The 27,336-nt window shown below is 40.6% G+C and overlaps 1 protein-coding gene across 3 annotated transcripts; it reads right to left on the reverse strand.

Moving 5' to 3' along the window:
• Nucleotides 1-115: 115 nt before the first annotated feature.
• On the reverse strand, nt 116-27,210 carry NONO (non-POU domain containing octamer binding). Of its 3 annotated transcripts, none has more exons than XM_077888042.1 (11): nt 27,056-27,210; nt 6,785-6,944; nt 5,624-5,817; nt 4,143-4,444; nt 3,472-3,567; nt 3,082-3,278; nt 2,655-2,739; nt 2,172-2,274; nt 1,564-1,603; nt 1,223-1,332; nt 116-273 (listed from the first exon to the last, which is right to left on the reverse strand). In XM_077888042.1, exons 1-11 carry the CDS (start codon nt 27,110-27,112, stop codon nt 139-141), a joined length of 1,479 nt encoding a protein of 492 aa, XP_077744168.1. In that variant the 5' UTR covers nt 27,113-27,210; the 3' UTR covers nt 116-138. The 3 variants fall into 3 exon arrangements, with proteins under 3 accessions (XP_077744168.1, XP_077744169.1, XP_077744170.1); XM_077888043.1 differs by lacking the exon at nt 27,056-27,210 and adding an exon at nt 13,287-13,554; XM_077888044.1 differs by lacking the exon at nt 27,056-27,210 and adding an exon at nt 13,020-13,036.
• Nucleotides 27,211-27,336: the final 126 nt, after the last annotated feature.

Raw genomic sequence — 27,336 nt, forward strand, 5'->3', positions numbered from 1 at the left:
CTCCCTCAAAGTAGTACAGGCAAGGAAGACCTAACTATTGGGAGGAATCCCTAACACTTTTCCAGGGCAGAATTCTGGCTAGTCCAAAAAGGGTCCTGCTTTTAAGGGTTTTTGGGAAACTAGACATTGAAATTTTTATTAGTATCGGCGACGTTTGTTTGGAGCAAATTCAGCTCCAGGAGCTGCACGGTTGAATGCAGGAGGGGTTCCACCAATTGCCCCAATTCCTTCCATTGTAGCAGCCTGGCCAAAGCGTTCAGTTGTTGGTGGGGTCTTAAAGAGAAAAAGAGCAATGTTACAATAAAATCTAGTCCCAAGCTTCCCACCCATTCCTAATCCCTCCCCTAGAGGCCATTTCCACCCCAACTATTCAAAGCCTTTGATGTGCTAAGGGTAACTAAGCCTGTTTATAGAGTTCTAGTGGATATCCCTGAATAGGTGGCTATCTGTCAGAATTACAGACCCACCCAACTGTCCCACCTTTTTTATCCCTATTCCTATTGATTAAACTTTTACTATATAAATGTTTAATTTACATAGGAGATTCCCGGGATCCCTGGGTGGCACAGCGGTTTAGCGCCTGCCTTTGGCCCAGGGCGCGATCCTGGAGACCCGGGATCGAATCCCACATCAGGCTCCCGGTGCATGGAGCCTGCTTCTCCTTCTGCCTATGTCTCTGCCTCTCTCTCTCTCTCTCTGTGTGTGACTATCATAAATAAATAAAAAATTTAAAAAAATACATAGGAAATTCCCAGGTTGAGTAAGTTCTACCTAAGTCCTTTTTCCTGAACTAAGTCTATATGGACAAGGACAAGCTAGCACTCTTCAACAACCTTAAGCACACCAAGTTTTAAAATTCTGACACTAGAACTGTAACTCTGGTTTGTATGAGCCATAAAATCGTTTGGATTCTTTTCTATTTTATGTGATTATACCTACCTAACCTTCTTTGCCTTCCTTCCAAAAAGAAAAAAAGAATAAAAAAAAAAGAAAACCCCCTGGTAGACCAGTCAAAGGCATTAACGGAACTCCTAGACAAAGTATAGTTTGAGGTTGGGTTTGTTCAAAATTCAAACAAAAATCAAGACCTTAATGGAAAACAATGGTCCTAAGAACTGATTATCTGTAGAAAAATTGTGGCAGGCAAAAAAAAGGACTGTGAGAGTAAAGTCCTGTCTCCTATCACCATTTAGAATTACTGTAAATCTTTGCAGTTTATTACCAATCCCAAGGTTCCATCTGGCATCATAGTGGCAGGTCCTGGAGGAGCTGGGGTACCAGCTGGCACTGGAGCAGGGGGCATGGCACCTCTATTGTTTATGCCCATAGCACCTAAAGCAGAGTAGTGTGATCAGTACAAGAGACAAAGATTATCAGTCTCTGTGCAAAACAATTCAACAAGACCTCTGAGCTAAGGATGCTTGTTACTCTCCCCCACCCCCCAAAAAAACGCTCCCAGAAATGTCAGCCCCTTAAATTTGGACTGTATCTGAGAAGGTACATAGTTCACCAGAAATGATACAAAAAAAGGAAATCAGAACCATTAACCCCCTAAATCCTTACCTCCCATAGCCATCTGCCCCATCCGTATCTCCTGTTCTCTCTGAAAAATAAGAAATACTCAAGACAGTCCAAGACAGCACTACATTCTACCATTCATAATACATTGAGAAGCACACACTAAGGGAAGCAAACAGAGCGAGAACACATTCCAAATACAATGAGATCAAGCTGAGGAAAACCAACATCTCCTTGCTAGTTGTGCAAGTTTAGAGCTATAAAGACATAACTCAGAGTCTCCTATTAGGAACAGAGTCAGTAAAAGACAAGGGGAGAGACAGTTGATTTCTTCTGGGCCCTCAATCTGTGTAACTCCAAGGACATCAGAAAACCAGTTAGGGCTGCTATAGGACTGGATTTTATCTTTGTGCAATGACTGAATCTAAATAGTATACATTGGTCCCAGCCCTTCATCCTGAATTGCCTGTGAGGCAAGAACTCCCCTTCGAACCTTACCTTTCCTTCCTATGAATTCTTCTTTCTAAATGGAGTTTCACAGAATGCAAAAACTGGTCATAACCTGGTTTGTTTTATAGTCCTAGTGGACAACTCATGGTGGGTTTATCATATCATGGCTGGCCTGATACATCATGGGCACATGGGAGATATACCGCATCAGGGAATGTTCCCTTGAATCCTTCCTGCTGTCGCCGCATCATTTCTTCCTGTTGCCGCCGCATCTCTTCCTCTCGGCGCCTGCGCTCCTCCTCTTGCCTAGAGAGTCACCAAGGTATTTAACAGATATTCCAGAACTTGAGCAGATTATCTTAATGGGGGAGATCAACAGCCTACTGAAAACGGTCACAGCTAAGAAACATGCTCAGCTCTAAAGCAACCCAAAGGTGTTCTTGTTGGGTGGGGAGGGGAGTTCTATTGAAAAGGAGCCTCAGGACACCAGCACTCAGCTGCTTTCCCTTTAGTGCAGCTCTGGGCAACTCCTAGGACCCATGGGCAGCTGAAACATTTCCCACCCTAAGGGAGAACCTGAGAAGTGGCCAGTAAGAATTTACAAATGCATGAGGTAGCATGGTAGTAGGAAACAGGAGACATCACCTTTCAGAGTTGTCAGAGAAAAAGGTTTGAGAGTTAGTTACCTGAGCTCCAGTTGCTTTCGTTTTTGCACTTCTTGGTTATGCAGCTCTTCCATCCTCCTAAGTTCTTCTTGACGCCTCATCAAATCTAGAACAACAATGGACTGATTCACAGTACTCTTCATTCTCCTCATATAGATCCAATTATTTTCCATAAACAAAGATCCAGAAAGCAAAGGGGATATATAATCCCTGAGTGGCCATCTGAGCTATCCAGATTCCAAAAATGAAGTCAAGCCTACTATTTCCTTCTCCACAAAAGCCAGTATTCTCTGCCACATCTCCAAGCTTATCTGCCTACTGAGATCAACAAAATATTTCAGAGTATAAAAGCAGAGGTTTAGGCATTTCTCTACCAATCGATACTAAAAATTGCTGAAAAGTCATTTTGTTCTTGTTCTAGATTTAAGACCTATAAGCATACACTCACCCTGTCTCATTAGCATGACCTGGTGCTCATGGCGAGCAGCCTCCATCTCCATCTCCAGCTTCTCACGAGCTTCCTTGATGTTGCGGTCCACTTGATCCTGCTGCTGCTTCTCCATCTCAATCAGTGCCTTCCAGCGCATGGCATACTCATACTCAAAGGAGCCAGGCTGTGCAAATCTGGGTGGCTGCTCTCGCTCCCTATAGACAAGGTTCCTGGGTTATTAAAACTCTGTCCACGATCCCCCAACTAAGCACTGCATTCCTCCTAAGGGCCAACATTATGGCTGAGAGTGAATACCTATAACAAAGACTTGAATCTTTTACATATCCCTTTACAAGCTTCCTTAAAAATAGACAAACACCTGGCAGGGAACCTCTCAGGACCACATACTTGTGAAATTGCTGATTCTTTATAACCAGTTTCTCTGGAAGTCCCTCTTCATCATCCAACTGGTCCATGGGCTCCACAGTCACAGGCCTAGGAAATCTGGAAGAAAAAAGCTTAGTGTTAATTATAGCCCTACCAGGCTTCCTCTCTACATCTGCCACTGGCATGGTAAAGTAGTTAGAGGTCAGGCAAGATAATTAAACATATTTCTAAAGGAGTTTTTACACCCAGCCCCAAGTAACCAAGTTCTTTTAGTGGCATTATGTGGAATCTGGGGTTGATAGGATGGAGTGAGGCTTTAGATCAGCCTTAAAGGTGTTCAAAGTAAGTAGATAGAATACTTAGTTTAAATATCCAGTATCTATAGAACTCCACACAATGACTCGAAGTAAACGGGATGCTGCATACTCAAAACAACTTTTCAGAGTTCTAACACTTCAAAGGAAGCGGAGATTTAACACTGATTAAAAGACAACCTACTGAAAGACTGATTTATTTCTTAATCCTCATACTATGTCCATTAATTTAAGATTACACTGAAAGCCCTACTAAGCTGAATTAATATCCAAAGTCTTTAAGTGAACACAAGAACATGTTTCCTAAAGGCTACCTCCCCACACCACCGATGGAAGTAGCAACCTAAGATCTATTTCTAAAAGTGACCCTTCACTTACGTGGTTAGCAGGAAAGAGCCTTCACTGCACCTGTCCAGAGCTTTCCGAGCAGCTGGCTTCCCTGAGAATTCAACAATGCCTTTTCCTGAGGGCCTTCCTCGATCATCCACGATGACTACAGCCCTCTCCACCTGGCCAAACACGGAAAAGGCTTCCTCCAGCAGTTCATTGGAAACATACTGAGGAAGGTTTCGGACTGTAAGGGATGCACTATGGCAGGCAAAACGCACACGCAGCTGCTTTCCACGAAGTGGCATGTTGTCCAATTCTACTTTGGCAATCTCCGCTAAGGTTCGTGTTTCCTAGAAAGCAAAGCAAAGTTAGAATAACTCAAGTTTGACAAAGACCACATGCACAACCATCAAGAGCCTAAAGTAGCATAGCCGAATACAAAATCTCCCCGCCAAAAACCCCGACAACACACAAAGAAACCTTAATAGTACTGAAATAGAAATTACATGTTTCAGATAATTCTCTTGGATAGTCTAATTGCTGACAGCCCTGCAATAAATCAATTGGAAAGTACAGAAGTTGATACCACTTACATGGTCATCAGTATCATAGGTTATCCTCCCAAGCAGTGACAGACAGATCATTGTGACAATGACCAGCCTAAAACCTACCTTTATAATACAGCAGCTAGCATATTTTAATTTCAGCTAGCTACATATAAGTTTAATGAGAATCATGTACACCCTCCACAAGACCTCTTTAGAAGCACAGACCCTCTCATATTACTAAAGTGAACCCCAGGAAAAAATGACTCGCCCATGGACTCTTAAATTAGTGGTAGATCTAGAATGAAAACTAGTTCTGACCACCACCACATCTAGTAAACTTGCTAACACATTATGTTCCTTGTTTATGCAGATAATGCCTAGAAAAGTTCCTCCCTCATACACACTTAACACATTTCCTAACCAAATCAGATTGTTAAAAAGTGGTTAGATAATAAATTTAATGTTATGTGTTATTTTAGCACAACTTCAAAAAATTTTCAAAAATAGATACAAATAAAATTGTCTCCTTGTGGTTTTAGTCGTGAGATAATACATGGGGGAACTTTGGAAATAAATTATATAAACCTTAATCTTACTAAGATAAAATAGAGTTGATAATTATTGAAGCTGGGCACTGAGCATATAAAGGTTAATTATACTATTCTGTCTACCTCTGTATGTTTGAAATTAACTATATAAAACAAAAGTTCTAAAGGACATATTTCAGTCTCTTTGCCCTAGACAAATAAACCTACGCTGTCCTTGAAACAAAACATAAACCTGTAAGGATAAATAAAAATAAACCCTGTGTTTTCTGTCCTGTTCTACCAACTACAGTTATTACACATTTAACAAACCACCTGAGAATTATTTCCACTGCCTTATTTTCCATATCTATCATTCCCCAACTTCCCCATCTTTCAGAGCACATACTTTAAAAGCCCAAGGTTAAAAAAAAAAAAAAAGCCCAAGGTTGCTCACCAAGCGGATAAAGCCAAAGCCCTTATCCTTATGAATGAAGACTTCGCCTGCTTTCCCGTATTTCTCAAATAGTTTCCTCATCTCCTCTTCAGTGATATCAGGAGGAAGATTGCCCACAAAGAGCCGGCTACGTTGGGTGAAGGTCTTCTCTCCTGGTTTCCTAAAATTCTTCAGGTCAATAGTCAAGCCTTCATCTGAGAAAATACACACAGTCACTCAAAAAATTGGGCAAAGAGATCTACAGTCATATTCTCAAAGAGCTACCACTGCCGCTAGATTACGAAACCGAATTGCTGTACAGAAGTCAAATACCATTTCCCAATGCAATATATCCACTAACCACTTATCAGTAAATTGCACCCTAAAGTGTATGCATTTAAGATGAAAGCAATACACAGACATCTGGGAGTACTTCTCAATAGCTCTACTATGGGCCAGAAGCCACCCGGTCTAAGTCAGAAACAGGAAGACAATACAGAATGTATCAGTCAAAGAGAAAATCAATCAGGTCAAGGAGGCTTATGTCAGAAGACATCAGTTTTTAAAATTTGAAACATAACTGCTCCATTTTCCTAATCTCTCACCAATCTTCATAACCTTAACAGTTCCCATCCTTTCATGCTTGGGTTAATGAAATCAAAGGAAATGAGTTAGGAAGCAGAATTCTTTGTAGGGATCTCTGGAAAGAAAAGAGAGTTGAGGTTGGTTCTAGTTTGAGATGCACACAATAGGTACTCAAAGTTTGCTGAGTGAATAGAACCTGCTTTTAAAAAATGTTTACTCTGATTAAAAATGGGTTGGCACAAACCCCAGGCTGAAAGTATAACTCAGTACCAGACTTCTTCTATATTTTCTATCAGTCATCTGATGATTACCTCTAAGAACCTAGCTCTGAGGCAACACACACAGACATCTGTTTAGCAGAATATGCCAACACAGCACAGCAACTTGTACTCATCTGCCACCCAACATGTCTGCTTCTTGTTTCAGTGAATCACCCTTTTTCTATCCTAAGTATTAAGAAGTAAATAGAGGAGGGAAAAAGAGTAAAAAGTGTGCCCCAAGGCTTATTCCTTTATAACCCCAAGAGACTAATCTAAAAACCAAGAAACCTTTCCCAAGCAGGAACTATATCTACCCCCCTTACAAACATATACTCACTTTGGCTGCTGGCTTGTTGCCCATTTGCAGGTATTGGTGGCGGTGGTGGTTGCTGCTGTTGCTGCTGGTGGTGCTGCTGGTGGTGATGCTGATGATGCTTCCTTGGAGTATGGTTTTGCTTCTCCAAGTTAAAGGTTTTATTGCTCTGCATTTTTGCACCCTAAAAGAAAAATGTTAACTGTCAATACATTTAGAGCTAATCAGTCACCTTCTGATGATTTTTTATATGTTACTATCATTTCTGATATCCTGGCTTTTGCAGATTCAAACAACTGGTTATTTTGAACAAGTATGGCAAAGCAATACCATTCAAAAACCTAAAAACAACCAGACAGCAGTTATGTTGCACACAGAAACCAGACAAGTACTAAATGAGAACAGCTTGCATGAGAATAACTTTAAGAAACTTCCAGTTCACGAATTATATACATTAATTGGAAACTATTTTTCCCAAAGAAGCTACCCCCTAAAAATTAGCCCTATCATAATGTTAAAACAACAAGGGAAATAGATTCTACTTATCACAAAGACAAGGACTATTAAATCTTGTTCTCTGGCACTTTGCAGTCCTAGCCTACAGTAGATACTGTGGAACAAATAGCAGAAAAACTATGGGCCGTAGAGTTAGACATACTTAGATTTGAAGCACGGTCCTAGTACTCACTTACTAGCTAAATACTACTTAGTAAATCATTCCTGCACAAATTTAAGCTGTTATAAAGGGTATAATAAAAATACCTACCTCTCAAGATGGCTAAGAGGGCTCGTAAATATGTGAAAACACTAGTTCAGTACTGAACTATAGCAAGCACTTAGTAAATATTGTTATTAATCACAACAAAGATAAATGACTACAAAAACAATTAAAGCATCAAATTAAAAAAGATGAATATGCAATCATAATGTTAAACCACATCTAAAAATCAACATAAGGTTAAAAGAAAACAAAATGAAAACTCCTGGTACAATCCAGAGTGAATTCAAAAATTGATGGCTTTAAAATGGAAATTTTCTAATTGATCTGGTTAACAAGTTGAGGACCATCTTCCTCATTTAAGAAGAGTTCTCCACTAATAAAAGGGCAAAGCCAATTCTAAATCATTTCCCCTAAAAATAAGACGTTCTAGTCAGAATTTAGCTGAAGGAAAATGCAGAGAACTTTTCCATGAATACTTATTAACATTAGGATTCCTCTAAAATACAGAAAACTGGTTTCTTAAACAAAGAAAATGCAACAATAGCTTGGGAACTATTGATTCTGGATGATGGTATACGAAAATACTTTATGTATATAAAAGCTTTCCCAACACATTTCATATCATATCCCTCCAAACTAAAAACAACATAAATATCAAATTCTATATCCAAACTGTTTCATAAGACAAGTAATAACAAGAGCTATCAAAATGTTCATATTCTGTAATTCAGGAAATTCTAACCCTAGAAATTAACCATAAGATTATAATTTTTGGGGTGCCTGGGTGGCTCAATAGGTTAAGCATCTGACTTTTTAAAAAGATTTTATTTATTTGCTCATGAGACACACAGAGAGAGGCAGAGACACAGGCAGAGGGAGAAGTAGGCCCCATGCAGGGAGCCCGTGTGACTTAATCTTGATCCCAGGTCTCCTGGATCACACCCTGGGCCAAAAGGAGGTGCTAAACCACCGAGCCACGGGGGCTGCCCAGCATCTGACTTTTTTAGAAAAAGATTGGAGTGAGAGAGGGATGGCTGGGTGGCTCAGTGGTTGAGCATCTGCTCAGGTCATGATCCTGGAGTCCAGGGATGGAGCCTGCTTCTCCCTCTGCCTATGTCTCTGCCCCTCTCTGTCTCTTATGAATAAATAAAATATTTTTAAAAATAAAATAAAAAGAGAGAGAGAGAGAGAGTGCGGGAGGAGCGCCTTTGCAGGAGGGAAGGAGCAGAGGAAGAAGCAGACTCCCCACTGAGCAGGAAGCCCAATGCAGGGTTTAGAAATGCTTAACCAACTGAGCTACCCAGGCTCCCCAAGCATCTATTTTGGCTCAGGTCACGATCTCAGGGTTGAGATCAAGTTGTGTCAAGTTCGCCTGCATAGGATTTTCACTCTCCCTCTCCCCTCCCTTCCCCTCAAAAAAAAAATTTTTTTTTAAATTTAAAAACCACATCCATGAAATAGTCACCGTGATGACCTTTGTGGTAATGAAATAATGACTCAAGGAACGCCTAGGTGGCTCAGTGGTTGGCTTAGTGGTTGAGCCTCTGCCTTCGGCTCAGGGCATGATCCCGGGGGTCTGGGATCAAATCCCACATTGGGCTCCCTGTGAGGAGCCTGTTTCTCCCTCTAACCAGTGTCTCTGCCTCTCTCTGTGTCTCTCATGAATAAATAAATAAAATCTTTTAAAAAATGACTTAAAATACCCAAAATTAGAGGTAAGATTTTTAAATAAATTATGGTATGGTATTCAGTGGAGTGTTACACAGCATTATAAATTATGAAGACTATGTAAATGTGAAAAATGTTTGATGTTTTGGGGCACGTGGGTGGCTCAGTTGGCTATGTGTCTGCCTTTGGCTTAGGTTATGATCCCAGGGTCCTGGGGAGAGGAGCTCCTTGCTCAGTAGGAGTCTGCTTCTCCCTCTCCCTTTGCCCCTCTCTTGACCCATGTTCACGCCAAGCATGAGCGTGCTCTCTCTCTCAAATAAAATCTTTTTTAAAAAAGAAAAATGTTTAAGTTTTAAAAGGGAAAAGTTTAAGAGGAAAAGGATTTTCCCCCCTCCAAAATACATAATGTAGACTAGAAACAGAAGACAGGTAAAAATGAAAACTGCCCTGTTTATGGTCTATTGATCATTTTTTACCTTTTTAAAAAAAACGAACCCACCCAACAAATATTCACTGAATGCTTACTATCTGCCAGGTACTATTATAGGTGCTTGGGATGCATCAATGAACAAAAGCAGATTCTTGCCTTCAACTGTGCTTACCTTCCGGTAAGACAAAAATACACATAATTAAATTATATAGTACTTAATAAGAGGTAAGCACTAATGGAAAATAAAGAAAAATGGGGAGGGGGGAAGCAAAGTGGATAAGGAGCAAAAGGGCTAAGACTGCAACTTTAAACAGAGCTGAGGTAAGCCTCACTGGAAGCCAAGACTTGAATCCTATTTATATCATTCCATCAACCTTATGTTTCTCATTAATAAGGTACCTATTACAAAATACATCTTTAATATAGAAAACTTAGAAATAAAAAAGGTAAATAAAAATCCAAAGACCCACCTCCAGAAAACAGTTAACATTTACCCTTCCAGTCATTTATTTGCATGTGCTCTAATTGAAATATTATAAAGACTATTTTGCAGCCTGCCTTTTCTACTTTATTACATGATGAAGAGCTTTTTTATGGCACTCAATCTTCTACTTTAATTTTAATGGACACAGTGTTTCAGCTATCAACCAAGCACCTACTGTGTTGGACACTTGGGTTGTTCCAATTTTTTTCACCACTATTTATAAACAATGTTCATAGCTAAATCTTGGGCACATCCATGTGTAAATATTCCTCCCACAATTTACATTTTTACTTATTTACCTTCCAAAACATACATTATCATTTTAATATAATGCAGTTATAATGCACCATTCTATATTCAGTTTTTCCTCACTTCTACGTCAACATAATTATAATTTTTAACAGCTACACAAGTCCATGTGGATATATACTAATTTACTAAACTACTCCCTACTACGAGACATTTAGGTTGTTTTCAGCTTTTTCCTGTCAGCATGCTGCAGTAAATAATCTCTTCTTGCTTAAAGCTTCTTTAGTTACTCCCTTATAATAAATTCTTAAAATTAGAATAATCGAATCTTTGTTACTCTTACCACATAGTGCAGCATTTTTTCCGCTAAAAAAAGGAAATCATGTTTCTAAAAATAAGACATAAAGATAGGAAATTAAAACACAAAATTTATGAAGTCTTCTCTAGCAACAGTTGTAGATGGGGTTAGGTTGGCATTAGTATCAGATCTTTAACTATTTGAGTCCCAGCTATTAAAACACCTCCCTTCTGACTCCAAATTGGCCTACAGCAGAAACTTGAGCTATCTTCACAGCCATTTCTCTAACTAGGTCTTCTTACTTTTTTATCCCTGGCTAGAATCCAAGGAACCTTTTTTTTTTTCCTTCAGCTTTTAATTTAGGAGTCAGTGGTCCCAGCCTCAGTATCTTCCATCCCATTCAGGGATCCACAACTTATATTTACACCTTAATAAAAATCCTCAGAGAGTCACTCAAAATGAAGTATTAAAAATTCTGTATTTACATCTTAACCAAACTTCACCACTCCTTTTCAAAAAGGCATTTTACAATTTCTTAGTAGAAATGATCTACCTCCTTGAAGAAAAAGTGCTAGGATATTCTAAACCATGTAAGATAACCAGGGGAGGTTATTTTTGGTTTTAGAACTGAACTAAGCCTGAACTAAGACAGTGGCCTGTAGTGGCAAGTAGCCTGGTAGTTAAGATGATAATATCAGATATTTACCAACCATTATATGCCAGGCACTGTGCTAAGTCTGCATTATCTCATTTAGTGCTCAAAACTATTATTCTCCTGAATAAGAAAACTGATGCCTATCTAAAGTTACCCAAATGTGATGGAGCAAGGAGTGGAACTCACAATCTATTTAACTCTAAAGCTCATTCTCATCACTATGCTACCAATTAATCAAACTCATCTTGAGTCCACAAACCGACTAGACATGTCACCTAACTTCTGAACCTCAGTTTCCTCATTTGTAAGGAGGAGGTAACAACAGCACTTCACAGGGCTAGTTATCCTAAGCACTGAGATCATGTACACAGCACTTGTTACTGCTGGCAACCACTATCGATATTTCTACATTCAGTTGGTGCCATAATTAGACAAATATCATCAATTACATTCTTCCTCCTCTTTTGGGTTCTAGCAAAAATCATTTTTACAACCAAATTGCCTACCTTTGTGTTTTTGAATAAATGTCTCCACAATGCTAATATTTACAATCGTTCTTTACAGTTTACTCTTTACCAAGAAGCCATTCAATGGGGAAGACGAAATAATATTGTATAAGTCACTTAAAACAGTGCCCACAAAGTAGCAAGTACTAAGTATTGTCCCTATCACTCATTTCTGATGATGACCACCAGTATAATTTGGAATTTTGTGCAGAAATCTCTACTGAGCAATAAATTCACTGTCCCCTAACCATTGGGCCTCTGAGAACTAAGCACAAAGATCAGAATCAAAGATTTGCCTATTTACCTGTCCCAAAGACTAACACTGATAAAGAACTTTTCTTGAAAGAAAATATGTACTGCTGGTTTAGAAAGATTGGGGCTATTGGACATAGTACGATTTCACAAATGTGGTTTAGGTACAAGACCAAGCACTACATCACACATATTTAAAATCAATTTTCAGGAAAAGAGGTAACTTTTTGAGTGGAAATCTGGTAAAAATTTACCAACCTAGATGGCTGCATGGATATGGACCTGCCTGAAAGCTGCAGAATGCACTAATACAGTCAGTTGTTTCTTAGGACCTTTCATTTAGTAACAAGGAAGTAGGACAAAGACACAGTATAAATCTAGCCAGTGCCCGGCAGGAAAGTTGCCAGATGTATCAAATAAAAATATACAACATACAGTTAAATTTGATTTCAGACTTTAATTTGCTGTCTATGTGAAATCCAAACTTAACGGGGCGTCCTGTATTTTATCTGGCAACCCTACCCCCCCAACATCTACCTCAACTTCAGCTGAAGAGAGCAAAGTGCCACCAAGTCATCTCTAACCTCAACTTCTGCTAAGAACACGAAGGTTTCAGTTGACAATCGTTTTCCCTAGTGCAAAATAGCCAATAGGAAACTCATAAAATTGATTTCCATTTTAAAAAGTGATGCTATAAATGGGTCGAGTAGCTAGGCAACATGACTTAAAAAAAGAAAAAAGCATACAGGAACGTGGCCAGGGAAGCTGCAGGGTCTGGACTAGCAGATGAACTTCCCAGCTTAAGAGTTTTGACAAAGAAACATCGCTCGGGGGACGTGGGGGACGACCCATTTTTCATTCTGAATTAATGGCCTCGCGAAGCTGAGAGGAGGAGCGCCGACAAAGCGCCTCCTCCTCCAGCCGCGACTTCAAGGCTCTCGGATAATAGACCCCACACCCTCAGGCCCAGGGCGGCTAAAGGGCCGAGGAACTTACTGACAGAGATCAGAATCGATGATGAGTCGCACAAAGAAACCGGGCGGGAAAGGCAACGGAGTCAGGTTAAAGCAGAAAGCAAGGCGAGCTGAGAGCGATGGGCCCCTGCGGGTGGGCTGAGGAGGCCGTGTGGGCGGCGGGGACAAGGCCTCAAGGGGCCTTAGAACGAACGCCCAACCTCCCTCCAAAGCTAGCCTCGCCCTAGCCTCTTGTCGCAAAAAATCCTACTCCCCCCTCAAACATGAACTATGTCGTCCCAAAACTCACCCGCTACCGACTGTTCTCTCCTCAGAGTAACGGCGACGCTACACGGCCTCTACCGTCCCGAGAAAAGAGCGCGCGACCGCCGGAAACGAGACGACGGAGCTCGGTACCTCCCAAGGGGTACAAACTGGCGTTTTTGATTAGTTATCTGACTTGCCAATCAAGGTTTATCTCCAGAGGCGGAATCGTTTTTCCGCCATTTCTTCAATCCTATTGGCTACCGAACGCGAAAGATTTGAGTTCGTGAGAACGACAGATGGGGACAAAGAGCGAGGCTTTCTACTTAATGCGCATGCGCAAGTTGCCGTCCTCTGGAGAGGAAAAGGAAGGGGGAGGGGGATAGAGGGTCGGAAGGAGAGACATAAGGGGACTAACGGAAAGACTTGAAGACCAAGTAAGTGGTAGGAGAAGCAAAAGAGAGTGCGAAAAAGGAGAGAGGAAAGTGGAAAGAGAACAGGAGGGGAGAAAACGTGCGGGTAGGCGTGCTCTGAGAACTCTTGCACTGCGCCTGTGCGTGGAGCAAGAGTAACAATGTCATTGTATTCCGTGTGGTAGATCTAGCCTTTTCCTTCTGAAAAAAAATGCCCCGCCATGTTTCTTTTTTCATACTTCCTCATTAGGGCTTGCACTCTGACACTAAGTCAAATTTCCAGTTGCTTCTGCTGCCAGGTCTACTCCTGAAGCCCAACTGAAACAGTCATTACTATAGCTATGTTTATGGTTATAGTTATAGAAAGGGGTGAGGGAGAGATCGGGGATTGATACTTTAGTTTCTGTGATTACCCACAATTGTAACCACCTATTTCCATGGTAACCAGGGAACCTAGCAGTCCAAACACCACTATTGTTCTGTGATTTACAAAGAGATTCAACAGGTGTCATTATTGCCATGGATACATTGTAGACCACCAGATCAGACTGATTATTCTGTAGGATGCCAGTCAGGTAGGCACCTTCATTTTTCAGTAATGCCAAACTAGCCCTGTGGTTAATCAAGAGCTACAAGGCTCAACTAGTAGGTGTTCGTAGTTAGTTCCCGCTAAATTAATTCACACTCCAGGGTGTCCCAACTGGTGCCACATTATGTGGGACACAGTGATCTAGACCTGCACTGTCCAGTAGGACTTCTGCAAGGATAGAAATGTTCTTTATTTGCTCTGTTCAGTACAGTAAGTAACTACTGGCTATCATATGTGGCCATCGAGAGCTTGAAATGTGACTAGTGCGGCTGAAGAACTGAATTGTTAATTCTATTTAGTTTTAATTAGCTAAATTTTAAAATAAAATTTAAATAATCACATATGGCTAGTGGCTACCATATTGGACATATCTAGACCAACTGTTCCCAAGCTTTTTATTTAAGTAACCGCTCTGTTATGACAACAAATATTACCTCTATTCTGAAAAACATTTTCTTACCCTGCTCATGGAAAAAAATTAAATAATATCCAAGAGTATAAAGAGAAAAGTCTCCCCCTCTGGTTACAATTATAACCACTTTCTTGCATTTCTATTTTCTATGTTTGTACTGACTCAGTCAAAAAGAAATGTTTATACTTTTTTATACATGTAGGACTAAGCTAAGCTATACATAGTTATCTGAGCCATGACTTTAAAAAATACTTTAGCTCTCTTTCCATATAAATGCATAAAGATCTATGAGGACTTTTTAATATGAAATATTTTATAGAAACCCACACCATAGTTTTTAGTGTCTCTTAGTGAAAAAATACAAATTATAGAAAAGTTACTGTGGGTTCAGTAACACTTTAATGAATTTATGCTTTGTTAAATCACCAAGAGCTGCTTACATTGGAAAATATTTGGTATCAAATTGAAAAGGAAAATTGTTGTAAATGTGTGTATCTCCTCAAGACAATCACAACGTAAACAGAGAAATGTTGATGTAAACAAATAATTGCAATACTCTAGGCAAATATAATAGCACCATGTTAGAGGTAAAGTGGTAATAACTCAAAGGTAGCAGGGTTCTGCATGATTGGATCAGGAATGGCTTCACAGGAAATAATACTTTTTAAAAATTTTTATTTATTTATTCATGAGAGACACACATAGAGAGAGGCAGAGACACCGGCAGAGGGAGAGGCAGGCTCCCTATGGGGAGCCCTATGTGAGACTCCATCTCAGGACCCTGGACTCAATCCAGGACTCGCGATCCCAGGACTTCAGTATCACACTCTGAGCCAAAGGCAAATGCTCAACCACAGAGCCACTCAGGGGTCCCAGGAAAGAACACTTTTGAATTCAGTCTTAACCAGGAGGTTGAAGTCAGTCAGGCCAATTTGCAATGGATCAGAGGCAGAATGACCTATGTTTTAGGATATTTGGCATGGCTGAAGAAAAATGGGGAGGCTAAGTGATAGGAATTTAGGCTAGAGAGATAGGCATAGGCCAAATAATTGAGGGCCTTTGCTATGCTTAGAAGTTTGTACTTTACTCTGTAAGTGATGGGAAGACATTGAAGAGTGTTTTTTAATAATTTATGTTGTTTTGTTCTAATTATAAAAGTAATATATGCTTATTGAAACAAGAGAAGTATGAAAATCATAATCCCATAATAGAATAATCGGTGTTAATATTTTGGTATATTTTCTTCTAGACTATCACAGACACATGTGCATGTGCACTTCTGTGTGTGTAGTTATATATTTGTTTACTTATGTATGTATTTATAGAAAGCAAGAGAGACAAAGACACTGAGAGACAAGGAGAATAAATTATTTCTGTGTATGATAGGTTTGAACTTCAGAAAGAATACTGTATTACTGTCCTGAAGCTGTTGTAAAAAAATTACCACAGAGTAGGTGGCTTAAAATAACAGAAATGTATTCTCTCACAGTTCTGGAAGCCAGAGTCTGAAATTAGTATCACTGGGATGAAATCAAAGTGTGGGCAGGGCCATGATTCTTCAGGATCTCTTACGAGACCCTAGGGAAGACTGAGTCTTGTCTCTTCCAGTTCTTGGTGGTTGTTGTCATTCCTCGGCTTATGGCCACATCCCTCCAATTTCTGCCTCCATGGTTACATGCCGTTTCCTCTGCATGTCAAATCTCCCTCTGCTTCTCTCCTATAAGAACACTTGTTATTAAATTTAGGGCCCACTTGGATGATTTCCCCATTGTAGGATCCTTACCTTAATCATATTCACAAAGTCCTACTTTTTTGCCATGCAAGGCAACATTAGCAAGCTCCAGATATTAGGGCAGGGATATCTTTTGGTGGCTGTTATTAAACTTCCCACAATCACCCTGGCCACAGTGGGTGGGAAATATTGGAGGAGAGAAGCTAGGAGGTTGGGACACCAGTTGGAATCCAATAACAATAATTCCAGGAATAAAATGAGGAAAGCCTGAACTAAGACAGTGGTTGTAGGGATAGAGAAGAGGAAACCAAATCCAAATATGTAGAAGGCAGGATCAAGGGGACTTAATAACCAATCAAATGGAGGGAGGTAAGGAGTAGAAGATTGGAATGATTCCCAGGTTTCTGTTAGTGGTACCTGGTTGTCTGGTTGTGCCCCTAACAAGGATAGGAAACAGGAAGCCCAGCACCATTGTGTGGGTTGGGTGGGGAGTGAGTCAGTGTAGTTTTGGTCAAGTTCAAGGTGAGAAGAACCGGCCAAGCAATAGAGGAAAAGGGTTCAAGCAAGGCTCTGAGAGGTCAACATTTTATAATTATTATTATCAATCACATAATATTTACTGAATACTTACAAAGTATTGAACATAGTAAGATGGGGGGTATTAGTACTAAGGATGGTTTCTGTCCTCAATAAATTACCAAGTAACTAAATAATCAGGAAACATAAATCAAGTTAAAAAAAGAGAAAGTGAACAACCTAGTATGCAAGAATGTACTGAGAGCTATAAGTAAAGCAACCTGTATTCAACATTGGACTCAATGTCTAACCAGGGAAATTGGCAAGAAAAAAATAAAAGGTATCTAAAATGAGAAGGAAGAAATAAAACAATCTTTATTTGCAGATGACATGATCTTGTATATAGAAAACCCTAAGGGATCTACTAAAAAAAAGTCCAAACTAATAAATGAATTCAGCAGGGCTGCAGGATATGAGGTTAATATACAAATGTAAATTGTATTTCTATACAACACTTGCAGTGAACAATTTGAAAAAGAAATTAATGGTACATCCGTGTGGCTCATTCGGTTAAGCATCTGCCTTCAGCTCAGGTCATGATCCCAGGGTCCTGGGATAGGGCCCCCTGTCTGGCTCCTTGCTCAGTGGGGAGCCTGCTTCTCCCTCTCCCTCTCTCTCTGCCTGCTGCTCCCCCTTGCTTGTGCTCTATCAAAAAAATAAATAAAATCTTTGGGGAAAAAAAGAATATGAAATTAGGAAACAATTCCATTGATAACATGAAATGGAACAAAATGCTTAGGAACAAATTTAACTAAACTGTAAAAGTTACACTCTGAAAACTACAAAATGCTATTGGAAGAAATTCAAGAAGATCTAAATAAATCAACTTTGATTAACCAGATAACAAGTGCTAGCAAGAATGTGAGAAACTAGAAATCTGCTGATGGGAATATAAAATTTTGCAGCTGCTTTGGAAGATAGTCTGGCAGTTCCTCAAACAATTAAACATAAACTTACCACATGATTCAGAAATTCTACTCCTAGTTATCTATCCAAGAGAACTAAAAGCATATGTTCACATAAAAAATTGTGTATACAAATGTTCATAGCAGTACTATTCATAATAGGCAAATACATCAACTGATGAATAGATAAGCAAAATATGGTATATCCATACAATGGAATATTATTCAGCCATTAAAGGAACACATTCTGATACATGCTACAACGTGGATGAACCTTGAAAACATTATGCTAAGTGAAAAAAGCCAGTCACAAAAGACCACATATTATGTGATGCCATTTATATGAAATGTCTTGAATAGGTGAATCTATGGTGACAAGAAGTAGAATGGTGCTTGCATAAAGCTATGGGGGATGGGAGGATGGGAGAATATAGATTAAGAACACAGGCTTTCTTTTTTTTAATGATGAAAATAGGTGGGAATGCAAACCAGTGTGGCCACTGTGGAAAATAGTATGGGGGTTCCTCAAAAAATTGAAAATAGGGGTGCGTGGGTGGCTCAGTTGCTTAAGCGTCTGCCTTAGGCTCAGGTCATGATCCCAGGGTCCTGGGATCGAGCCCTGAATGGGGCTCCCTGCTCCTCTGGGAGCCTGCTTCTCCTCTCTCTGCCGGCCGCTCCCCCTACTTGTGCTCTCTCTCTCTGTTGAATAAATAAATAAAGTCTTAAAAAATTAAAAATAGAACTAACCTATGATCTAGTAATCAAACTACTGGGTGTTTATCCAAAGAATAAAAAAAAAACACTAATTCAAAAGGATACAAGCACCTCTATGTTTATAACAGCATTATTTATAGTAGCCAAATTATGGAAGCAACCTTGGTGTCCATTGATAGATAAATGAATAAAGAAGATGTGGTATACACACAGACACACACAATGAAATATTCAGTCATAAAAATAATGAAATCTTACCATTTGCAATGACATGGATGGATTTAGAGAGTATAATGCTAAGCAAAATAAACCAGTCAGAGAAAGATAAATACCATAAAATTTCACTCATATGTAGAATTTAAGAAACAAAACAAAGGCAAAAAGAGAGAGAGTGGGCAGCCCGGGTGGCTCGGCGGTTTAGCGCCACCTTCGGCCCAGGGAATGATCCTGGAGACCCGGATCGAGTCGCACATCAGGCTCCCCAAATGGAGCCTGCTTCTCCTTCTGCCTGTGTCTCTGCCTTTCTCTTTCTCTCTCTCTCTCTCTCTGTGTGTGTGTGTGTGTGTGTGTGTGTGTGTGTGTCATGAATAAATAAATAAAATCTTTAAAATAAAAAAGAGGGGATCCTTGGGTGGCTCAGCGGTTTGGCGCCTGCCTTTGGCCGGGGCGCGATCCTGGAGTCCCGGGATGGAGTCCCGCATCGGGCTCCCGGCATGGAGCCTGCTTCTCCCTCTGCCTGTGTCTCTGCCTCTCTCTCTCTCTATCATAAATAAATAAATAAATCTTTAAAAAATAAATAAAAAAAGAGAGAAACCAAAAAATAGACTCTTAGCTATAGAGAACAAATTGATGGGGGGTTGGGGGTGGGCAGGGCAGGGATAGGTGAAATAGGTGAAGGTGATTAAGAGTACACTTATTGGGGCACCTGGGTGGCTCAGTCAGTTAAGTGTCTGACTCTTGGGCAGCCCAGGTGGCTCAGTGGTTCAGTGCCATCTTCAGCCCAGGGGCGTGATCCTGGAGACCTGGGATCCAGTCGCACATCAGGCTCCCCAAATGGAGCCTGCTTCTCCTTCTGCCTGTGTCTTTGCCTTTGTGTCTCTCATGAATAAATAAATAAAATCGGGATCCCTGGGTGGCTCAGCGGTTTAGCGCCTGCCTTTGGCCCAGGGCGCGATCCTGGAGACCCGGGATCTTAATCCCACGTCGGGCTCCCGGTGCATGGAGCCTGCTTCTCCATCAGCCTATGTCTCTGCCTCTCTCTCTCTCTCTCTCTCTATCATAAATAAATAAAAATTAAAAAAAGAAAAATAAATAAATAAAATCTTTGTTTAAAAAGTGTCTGACTTTTTATTTCAGCTCAGGTCATGATCCCAGGGTCATGAGATCAAACCTTGTGTCGGGTTCCGTGTTGGCCATGGAGCCTGCTCAAGATTCTCTCTCTCAGGGCACCTGAGTGGCTCAGTTGGTTGAGTGTCTGTCTCTTGATTTCGGCTAGGGTTGTGGTCTCGGGGGTCATGAGATTGAGCCCTGCATCAGGCTCTGCACTCAGCATGGAGTCTGCTTGGGATTCTCTCTCTCCTTCTCTCCCTCTGCCCCTCCCCTATCAAAATAAATAAAATCTTTAAAAGAGATTCTCTCTTTCCCTTTTCCCTCTCTCTCTCTCTCTAAAAGAGTACACTTTAAAAAAAGAAATAAAAAATAAAAAAGTACACTTATCCTAGTAAGTACTGAGTAATGTATAGAATTGTTGAATCACTATACTGTACTCCTGAAACAAATACAACACTATATGTTGATTACACTGGAATTAAAATAATAAAAAATAAAATGATGAAAACGTAAAGTCGTGGTAACTGGGGATGCCTGGGTGGTTCAGCGGTTGAGTGTCTGCCTTTGGCTCAGGGTGTGATCGAGTCCCACATCAGGCTCCTTGTGGGGAGCCTGCTTCTCCCTCTTCCTGTATCTCTGCCTCTCTTTCTGTGTCTCTCATGAATAAATAAAATCTTTTTTAAAAGTTGTGGTAATTTTGCACTTATTGGTGAATATACCAAAATCCATTTAATTATACATATTATTGTTATTTGTATTTATTTACTTATTAAGGAGAGATACAGAAAGAGAGAGAGAGAGAGGCAGATACATAGGCAGAGGGAGAAGCAGGCTCCCTAAGGGGAGCCCAATGTGGGGCTTGATCCCAGGACCCCGAGATCATGACTTGAGCCAAAGGCAGATGCTCAACCAGAGACACCCCAGTGCCCCTGAATTACACACTTTAAATGGGCAAATCATATAATATATTAATTCTACCTTAATAAAGCTCTTATTTAAAAAAAAATGTAAGTGTGGGCAGCCCCAGTGGCTCAGCGGTTTAGCGCTGCCTTCAGCCCGGGGTGTGATCCTGGGGACCGGGGATCGAGTCCCGCGTTGGGCTCCCTGCGTGGAGCCTGCTTCTCCTTCTGCCTGTGTCTCTGCCTCTCTGTGTGTGTGTGTGTATCATGAGTAAATAAATAAAATCTTTAAAAAAAATAAAATAAAAAAATAAAAAAAAATAAAAAATAAAATAAAATAAAATAAAATAATGTAAGTGGGATTTAAAGAAGTATTATTAACCTGAGTTGATTTCCCAAGCTGTAGTGCCATATCAGAAAGTCTGTAGAGACCTTGGAACCCACGTAGATCCTAGGGTGTGTCTCATAGTCAGTTTACCTTATGTGGAGGAAATTGGGATATGTTGCCTCCAAAGTTGGGAGAGAGGGCAGCTTGGGTGGCTCAGCGGTTTGGCGCTGCCTTCGGCCCAGAGCGTGATCCTAGAGACCCGGGATCGGGTCCTGCGTTGGGCTACCTGCATGGAGCCAGCTTCTCCCTCTGCCTGTGTCTCTGCGCCCCTCCTCTCCCTGTGTCTCTCATGAATAAATAAATAAAACTTAAAAAAAAAACAAAGTTGGGAGAGAGGTTTGGACAGGACAGAGGGAATGTTAAAGAGGGGAGTTTAGTCAGAAGCATAAATAAATAAATAAATTAGTAGGTTAGACTCCCACAATTAGGCTTGCTGATAAGGAGGAATAGGCAGGTGCCTTTTCACTACATTTCAGTAATCCCTCTCTTTTTTAAATTTTAGTTCCAGTTAGTTAACATACAGTGTTATATTAGTTTCAGGTGTACAATATAGTTTAATATGTCAACCGGTGCTCATCACAGCATGGGCACTCCTTAATCCCCATCACCTATTTAACTCAACCTTAACTTATTTTGCTTACCATTATACTTTCTAGCTCCATCCATGTCATGGCAAATGACAAGATTTTATTCTTTTTTATAGCTGAATAATATTCCACTGTATGTATATATACCAAATCTTCTTTACCCATTCATCAATGGATGGACACTTGGGCTGTTTCCGTATCTTGGCTATTGTAAATAATGCTGCTGTAAACATAGGGTGCATGTATCCCTTTGAATTAGTGTTTTTGTATTCTTTGGGTAAATACCCAGTACTGTGATTACTAGATCATAGGGTAGTCTATTTTTAATTTTCATATGGTAGTTCTATTTTTTTTAAGCAAGTTCTGCACCCAATGTGGGGCTTGAACTCACCACCCCAAGATCAAGAGTCGTATGCTAGGATAGTTCTATTTTTAACTTCCTAAGGAACCTCTATACTGTTTTTGCACAGTGGCTGCACCAGTTTGCATTCCCAAAAAGAGTGCACGAGGGTTCTTTTTGCTCCACATCCTCGACAGCACCAGTTGTTTATTGTGTTGTTGATTTTAGCCATTCTGACAGGTGTGAGGTGGTATCTCATTATAGTTTGATTTGCATTTCCCTGAACATCTTTTCACCTGTCTGTTGGCCATCTACAAGTCTTCTTTGGAAAAATGCCTGTTCATGTCTTCTGCCCATTTTTAAATTGGATTGTGTTTTTTGGGTGTTAAGTTTGATAAGGTTTTTTTTTTATAGATCTTGGATACTAACCCTTTATCAGATATGTCATTTGAAAATATCTTCTTTCATTCTATAGGTTACCTTTTAGTTGATTGTTTCCTTTGCTGTGCCAAAGCTTTTTGTTTTGATGTAGTTCCAATAGTTTATTTTTGCTTTTGTTTCCCCTGCCTCAGGAGACATATCTAGGAAAGGTTGCCTCAGCCTATGTCAAAGAGGTTACTGTGCATGCTCTCTTCAGGATTTTTATGGTTTCAGGTCTCACACTTAGATACTTAATCCATTTTGATTTTTTTTTTGTGTGTGTGTATGGTGTAAGAAAGTGGTTCAGGTTCCCCAGCACTGTCCTTTTCTCATTGGATATTCTTTCTTGCTTTGTTGAAGATTAATTGACCATATAGTTGCAAGTTTATACTAATTCCTTTTATTTTTTTTAAAGATTTTATTTATTTATTCATGAGACACACACACACACACACACACACACACACAGAGAGGCAGAGACATAGGCAGAGGGAGAGGCAGGGTCCATGCAGGGAGCCCCATGTGGGACTTGATCCCGGGACTCAATCCGGGGACTCGATCCGGGGACTCGATCCGGAGACTTGATCCGGAGACTCCAGGACCACGCCCTGGGCCTAAGGCAGGTGCTAAACCGCTGAGCCATCCAGGGATCCCCATATACTAATCCCTTTTAAAGAGAAAGATGAAGATTCCTTATTTTTGCCTTCTGCCTTTTCTCCTCTCTTGTTTCACTTTTATCTTTGCCCTTGTTAAGCCTTACATCATAGAAGTATTACTGCAATTTGAGTTCATTGGGGCTTTTTTTCCCCTCTCTCTGTCCTTTATTCACCCATTCATCAATTCATCCAATAAACACGTATAGAGTATCTATCGGGAGTATGCTAGATGCCGGAGATAGAGATGAATGAAAACTGGTCTCTGTGGTTGAAGAGCTCACAGTCTAGCATTTCCTCAATGTCTCCCCAAATACATATTTCCTTTTCTTCATTCCAGGGTACTTCAGAATGGTATAAAACATTAAAGGAGAATCCATGTGCTTCCACTGTTGGTTCTAAAGAGTGAACCTCACTCTAATCAAATGATTGCCAAATAGTACTTCCATTTGTTTGACTAAGCTATATGTAGGTTTGACTGTGGTGCAAAAATAAAAGTTTGACATCCAGCAGTAATTAATTTAAAAAATCATGGTACATCCAAATGATGAAATAATACAGTCATTACAGTTGTGTTGTAGAACATGTTGTGCAAGAGAATTCCAATTTTGCAAAAAACATGTATGCAAAAAAGGACTAGAAAGATATATATCAAAAAGAACAGTGGTCATATCCAGATTTAATAGGTAGGATACAAGTGATTAATGCTTTTTTCTTCAGACTTTTTATATTTTACAAAATTTTTACAGTGAACATTTATTTTTGTAAACAGAAAACATGTATATGTATATATATATATATATATAATTATATATATAATTAAAATTAAGGAGCTCTCAGGAGGACAGGGATTGAGTTTTTACCTGTCTTATAGTGCTTGCAGCACTTAGGTGCTTTATAAATGATGAATAACAAGTAATAGAATTGAGTACTATGTGATAACTAGCAAGGCCAAAAATGAAAGTGTTGAATTGCAGGCCACATTCTTAACCAACTCCCCACTCTATTCTATATTACAGCCTTTCATCTATGGCTGATACATATTCAGACCTATCAACTGTGGGCACTCCTGGCTTAGTCAAAGACAAAAATACATTTATTTATTTATTTTAAGGATATTAAGGTTTCAGAGTGCAAAGTCCCAGACCATGCATGAAGTCAGATATATTTATTTTATAATGATAATAGTAATCTATGAAGCAGTATCTATTGAAAACCTGCTATAGGGGATCCTGGGTGGCTCAGCGGTTTGGCACCTGCCTTCAGCCCAGGGCGTGATCCTGGAGTCCCGGTATCGAGTCCCACATCGGGCTTCCTGCATGGAGCCTGCTTCTCCTCTGTCTGTGTCTCTGCCTCTCTCTCTCTGTGTGTCTCTCATGAATAAATAAATAAAAATTTAAAAAAAGGAAACCTGCTATATGTCACAAAGGTGTACATCCCACTTAATAGCACTCCTTTGAGGTATTAGCTCCAGTATTTCCTTCCATTCTTTTTCCATGTATACATGTACAGTTGATCCTTGAAAAACAAGGTGGTAGGGGTGCTGACCACTCTGTGGTTGAAAATTCAAATATAAGTTTTGACTCCCCCAAAACTTAACTACTATGGTTGACCAGGAAGCCTTACCAATAACATAAATAGTTGATAAACACATATTTTGTATATGTATTATATACTGTACACTTACAATAAGGTAAGCTAGATAAAAGAAAATATTAGGAAAATCATAAGTAAAGGACAATACACTTACAGTACTATACAGTATTGGAAAAAATTCATGTACAAGTGGGCCCATGCAGTTGAAACCCATGTTGTTCATAGGTCAACTGTATATAGGATTTCTGTACAAAGTTAGCATCATATTTTAACTCCTTTTTAGACAATGTAACATGGGGACATCTGGCTGGCTCAGTCAGTAGAGCACAGGCCTCTTGATCTCAGGGTTGTAAGTTCAAGCTCCACATTGGGTGTAGAGATTTCTCAAAAACAAAAGTAAAAAATGTAACATATCAGGAACATTTTTGTGTGTCAGTTCTTTTAATAGACTAAAGTCTATTTTTAGAACAGTTTTAGTTTTACAGCACAAGTGAGCTGAAAGTACAGAGAGTTCTCATATATTCCTTTTGCACCCCATGCCCACCCTCCTGGCACAGCCTCCCTCCTTAAACAGCCCTTACCAGAATGGTACATTTGTTACAATGGGTGACACACCATTATCATGCAAAGCCCATAGTTTACATAGAGTTTACTTTTGGTGTTGTACATTCTATGAGTTTTGATAATGCATGACATGCATTCATCATTATAGTACCATACAAAATAGTCTCACTGCCCTAAAGATGGTCTGTGCTGTGCCGCCATTGGTTCTTTTTTTTTTTTTTAATGTAACCACATCTTAATGAGTATGTCTGTTGCCTGAATAGAGACAAAAACTGATTTAACCAATCCCGTTACTGGACATTTCTATTGCTTTCTTATCTCTGTTTTAAAGGTGAGAAAACTAAGACCTAGTGACTTGACAAGTGACTTGTCCTAAGTCAACCAGCTAAAAAGTGAGCAGAATTGAGATCAGAATCCTCGTCTGTCTCAGGGCCCACATACTTTAAAAAAAAAAAAGATTTATTTATATTTTATGATAGAGAAAGAGACAGACAGGCAGAAGGAGAAGCAGGCTCCATGCCGGGAGTACGACGCGGGACTCTATCCCGGGACTCCATCCCAGGACTCCAGGACCGCACCCTGGGCCAAAGGCAGGCGCGAAACTGCTGAGCCACCCAGGGATCCCCGGGCCCACATACTTCTATGCAACCACAGTGCCTCTGAATTAGTAATACACAATTTATCCTTCCTCAGTCTGTCCCCCTTCAACTTGAAACCAGGCGTTCTCCACAACCAGACCAGCCAAGGATCCAAGCATGTGTTGGAAGGGCAGGCAATATAAAAGAATGAGGTGGATTAACTGAGGTCGAACAAATGGGGAGGTACAAAGACATAGAAATAAGCAGAAGGTGGGAAATGGGTACACAGAATACTCCTTAAAATCTAAAGGAAGCTGGGTTTCGGAAACCTGAAGGGGAAAACTCTTGCTTTTATCTCTGTATACAGGAGACAGCAAAGAGAATCTCAAGGCCATGTGGGGAGCCCGGAAGTATTAAGGTGTCTGGGAAGGTGCATGAGACAAGGGAGGATAAAACTCCCTAGGACTATAAGGCTAGGGAGGCTTAATGTGGGAAGGAAGGCCCAGAGCAAAGAGATAAGCTAGAGCAGGCACCGGACAGCAAACCTATGCGTTCCTAAATCCGTGACACGACTCTCCTCTGGCCTGAGCCTCCTCCAGTATCTCAGATACTAAAAGCTCTCCAGCCCTTAGGGGTTGGAAGAGGAAAGTAGGGGGCGGGGACTGCAAAGTGCTCTAACTATAATGGGGACTGAGAAAGGATCCTGGCACACATATTTTTTTTAAAAACCAGTAGGCCTAAAGCTAGTGCCCCCTCCCCCTACCCCACTTCTCAAGCTTCACCCTCAGCCACACCCACATGCTAAGGACCATCCGGGAGGAGGAGGGAGGGAGAGGGGGGAAAGCGTGTGTGCGCGCGCGTGCGTGCTTGTGCCTACGAGAGGCAGAGACAGAATGAGACAAAAAGAGACCCGCAGAGAGAGAGAGAGAGAGAGAGAGAGAGAGAGAAGGAGGAGGAAAAAGACAGGGACAGAAAGAGGGAGGGAGGGAGGGAGGGAGGGAGGGAGAGGCACTGAGAGAAAGGAGGAAACGGAGCTATCGGCTTCGGTGAGGAAAACTACTGAAGAGATAACGCAGGGAGCTCCTGCAGGAAGACTCGGGGAGAACATCCCAGAACTTACCCCAAGACCGTTGAGGGAGTGGGGGAGTATCTTTGCTGGGCCTGGTTTTGGGGTCATCAGGCTGTAACGGTTACTGCATAGGCATTGTCACTGAGCCAGAGCCATTTAACCCGCCCTGGGTGGCTGGAGACCAAGCTTTAGACACCCCACAACTATGACATTCAGAATGGTTAGGGGAGCTTAAGGCTGCAGACAAGGGAAGGAGGGGCACGTGAGGGTTGGGTCCCTGCCTCCCCCTCCAACTCCGCTGTCACTCATTACCCCAACAGTCGCCCAGGGGG

The sequence above is a fragment of the Canis aureus genome, chromosome X (assembly GCF_053574225.1).
Source record: "Canis aureus isolate CA01 chromosome X, VMU_Caureus_v.1.0, whole genome shotgun sequence".
Classification (NCBI taxonomy): domain Eukaryota; kingdom Metazoa; phylum Chordata; class Mammalia; order Carnivora; family Canidae; genus Canis; species Canis aureus.

Coding starts and splice junctions, on each gene's coding strand:
- NONO (XM_077888042.1), bottom strand. CDS start 27,112: ATGACCCCAAAACCAGGCCCAGCAAAGATACTCCCCCACTCCCTCAAC. Junction 3,568..4,142: donor GGCTCTTTCCTGCTAACCAC/GTAAGTGAAGGG, acceptor TTTTTCTTCCAG/ATTTCCTAGGCCTGTGACTG. Junction 1,333..1,563: donor GGGGCAGATGGCTATGGGAG/GTAAGGATTTAG, acceptor ACTCTGCTTTAG/GTGCTATGGGCATAAACAAT.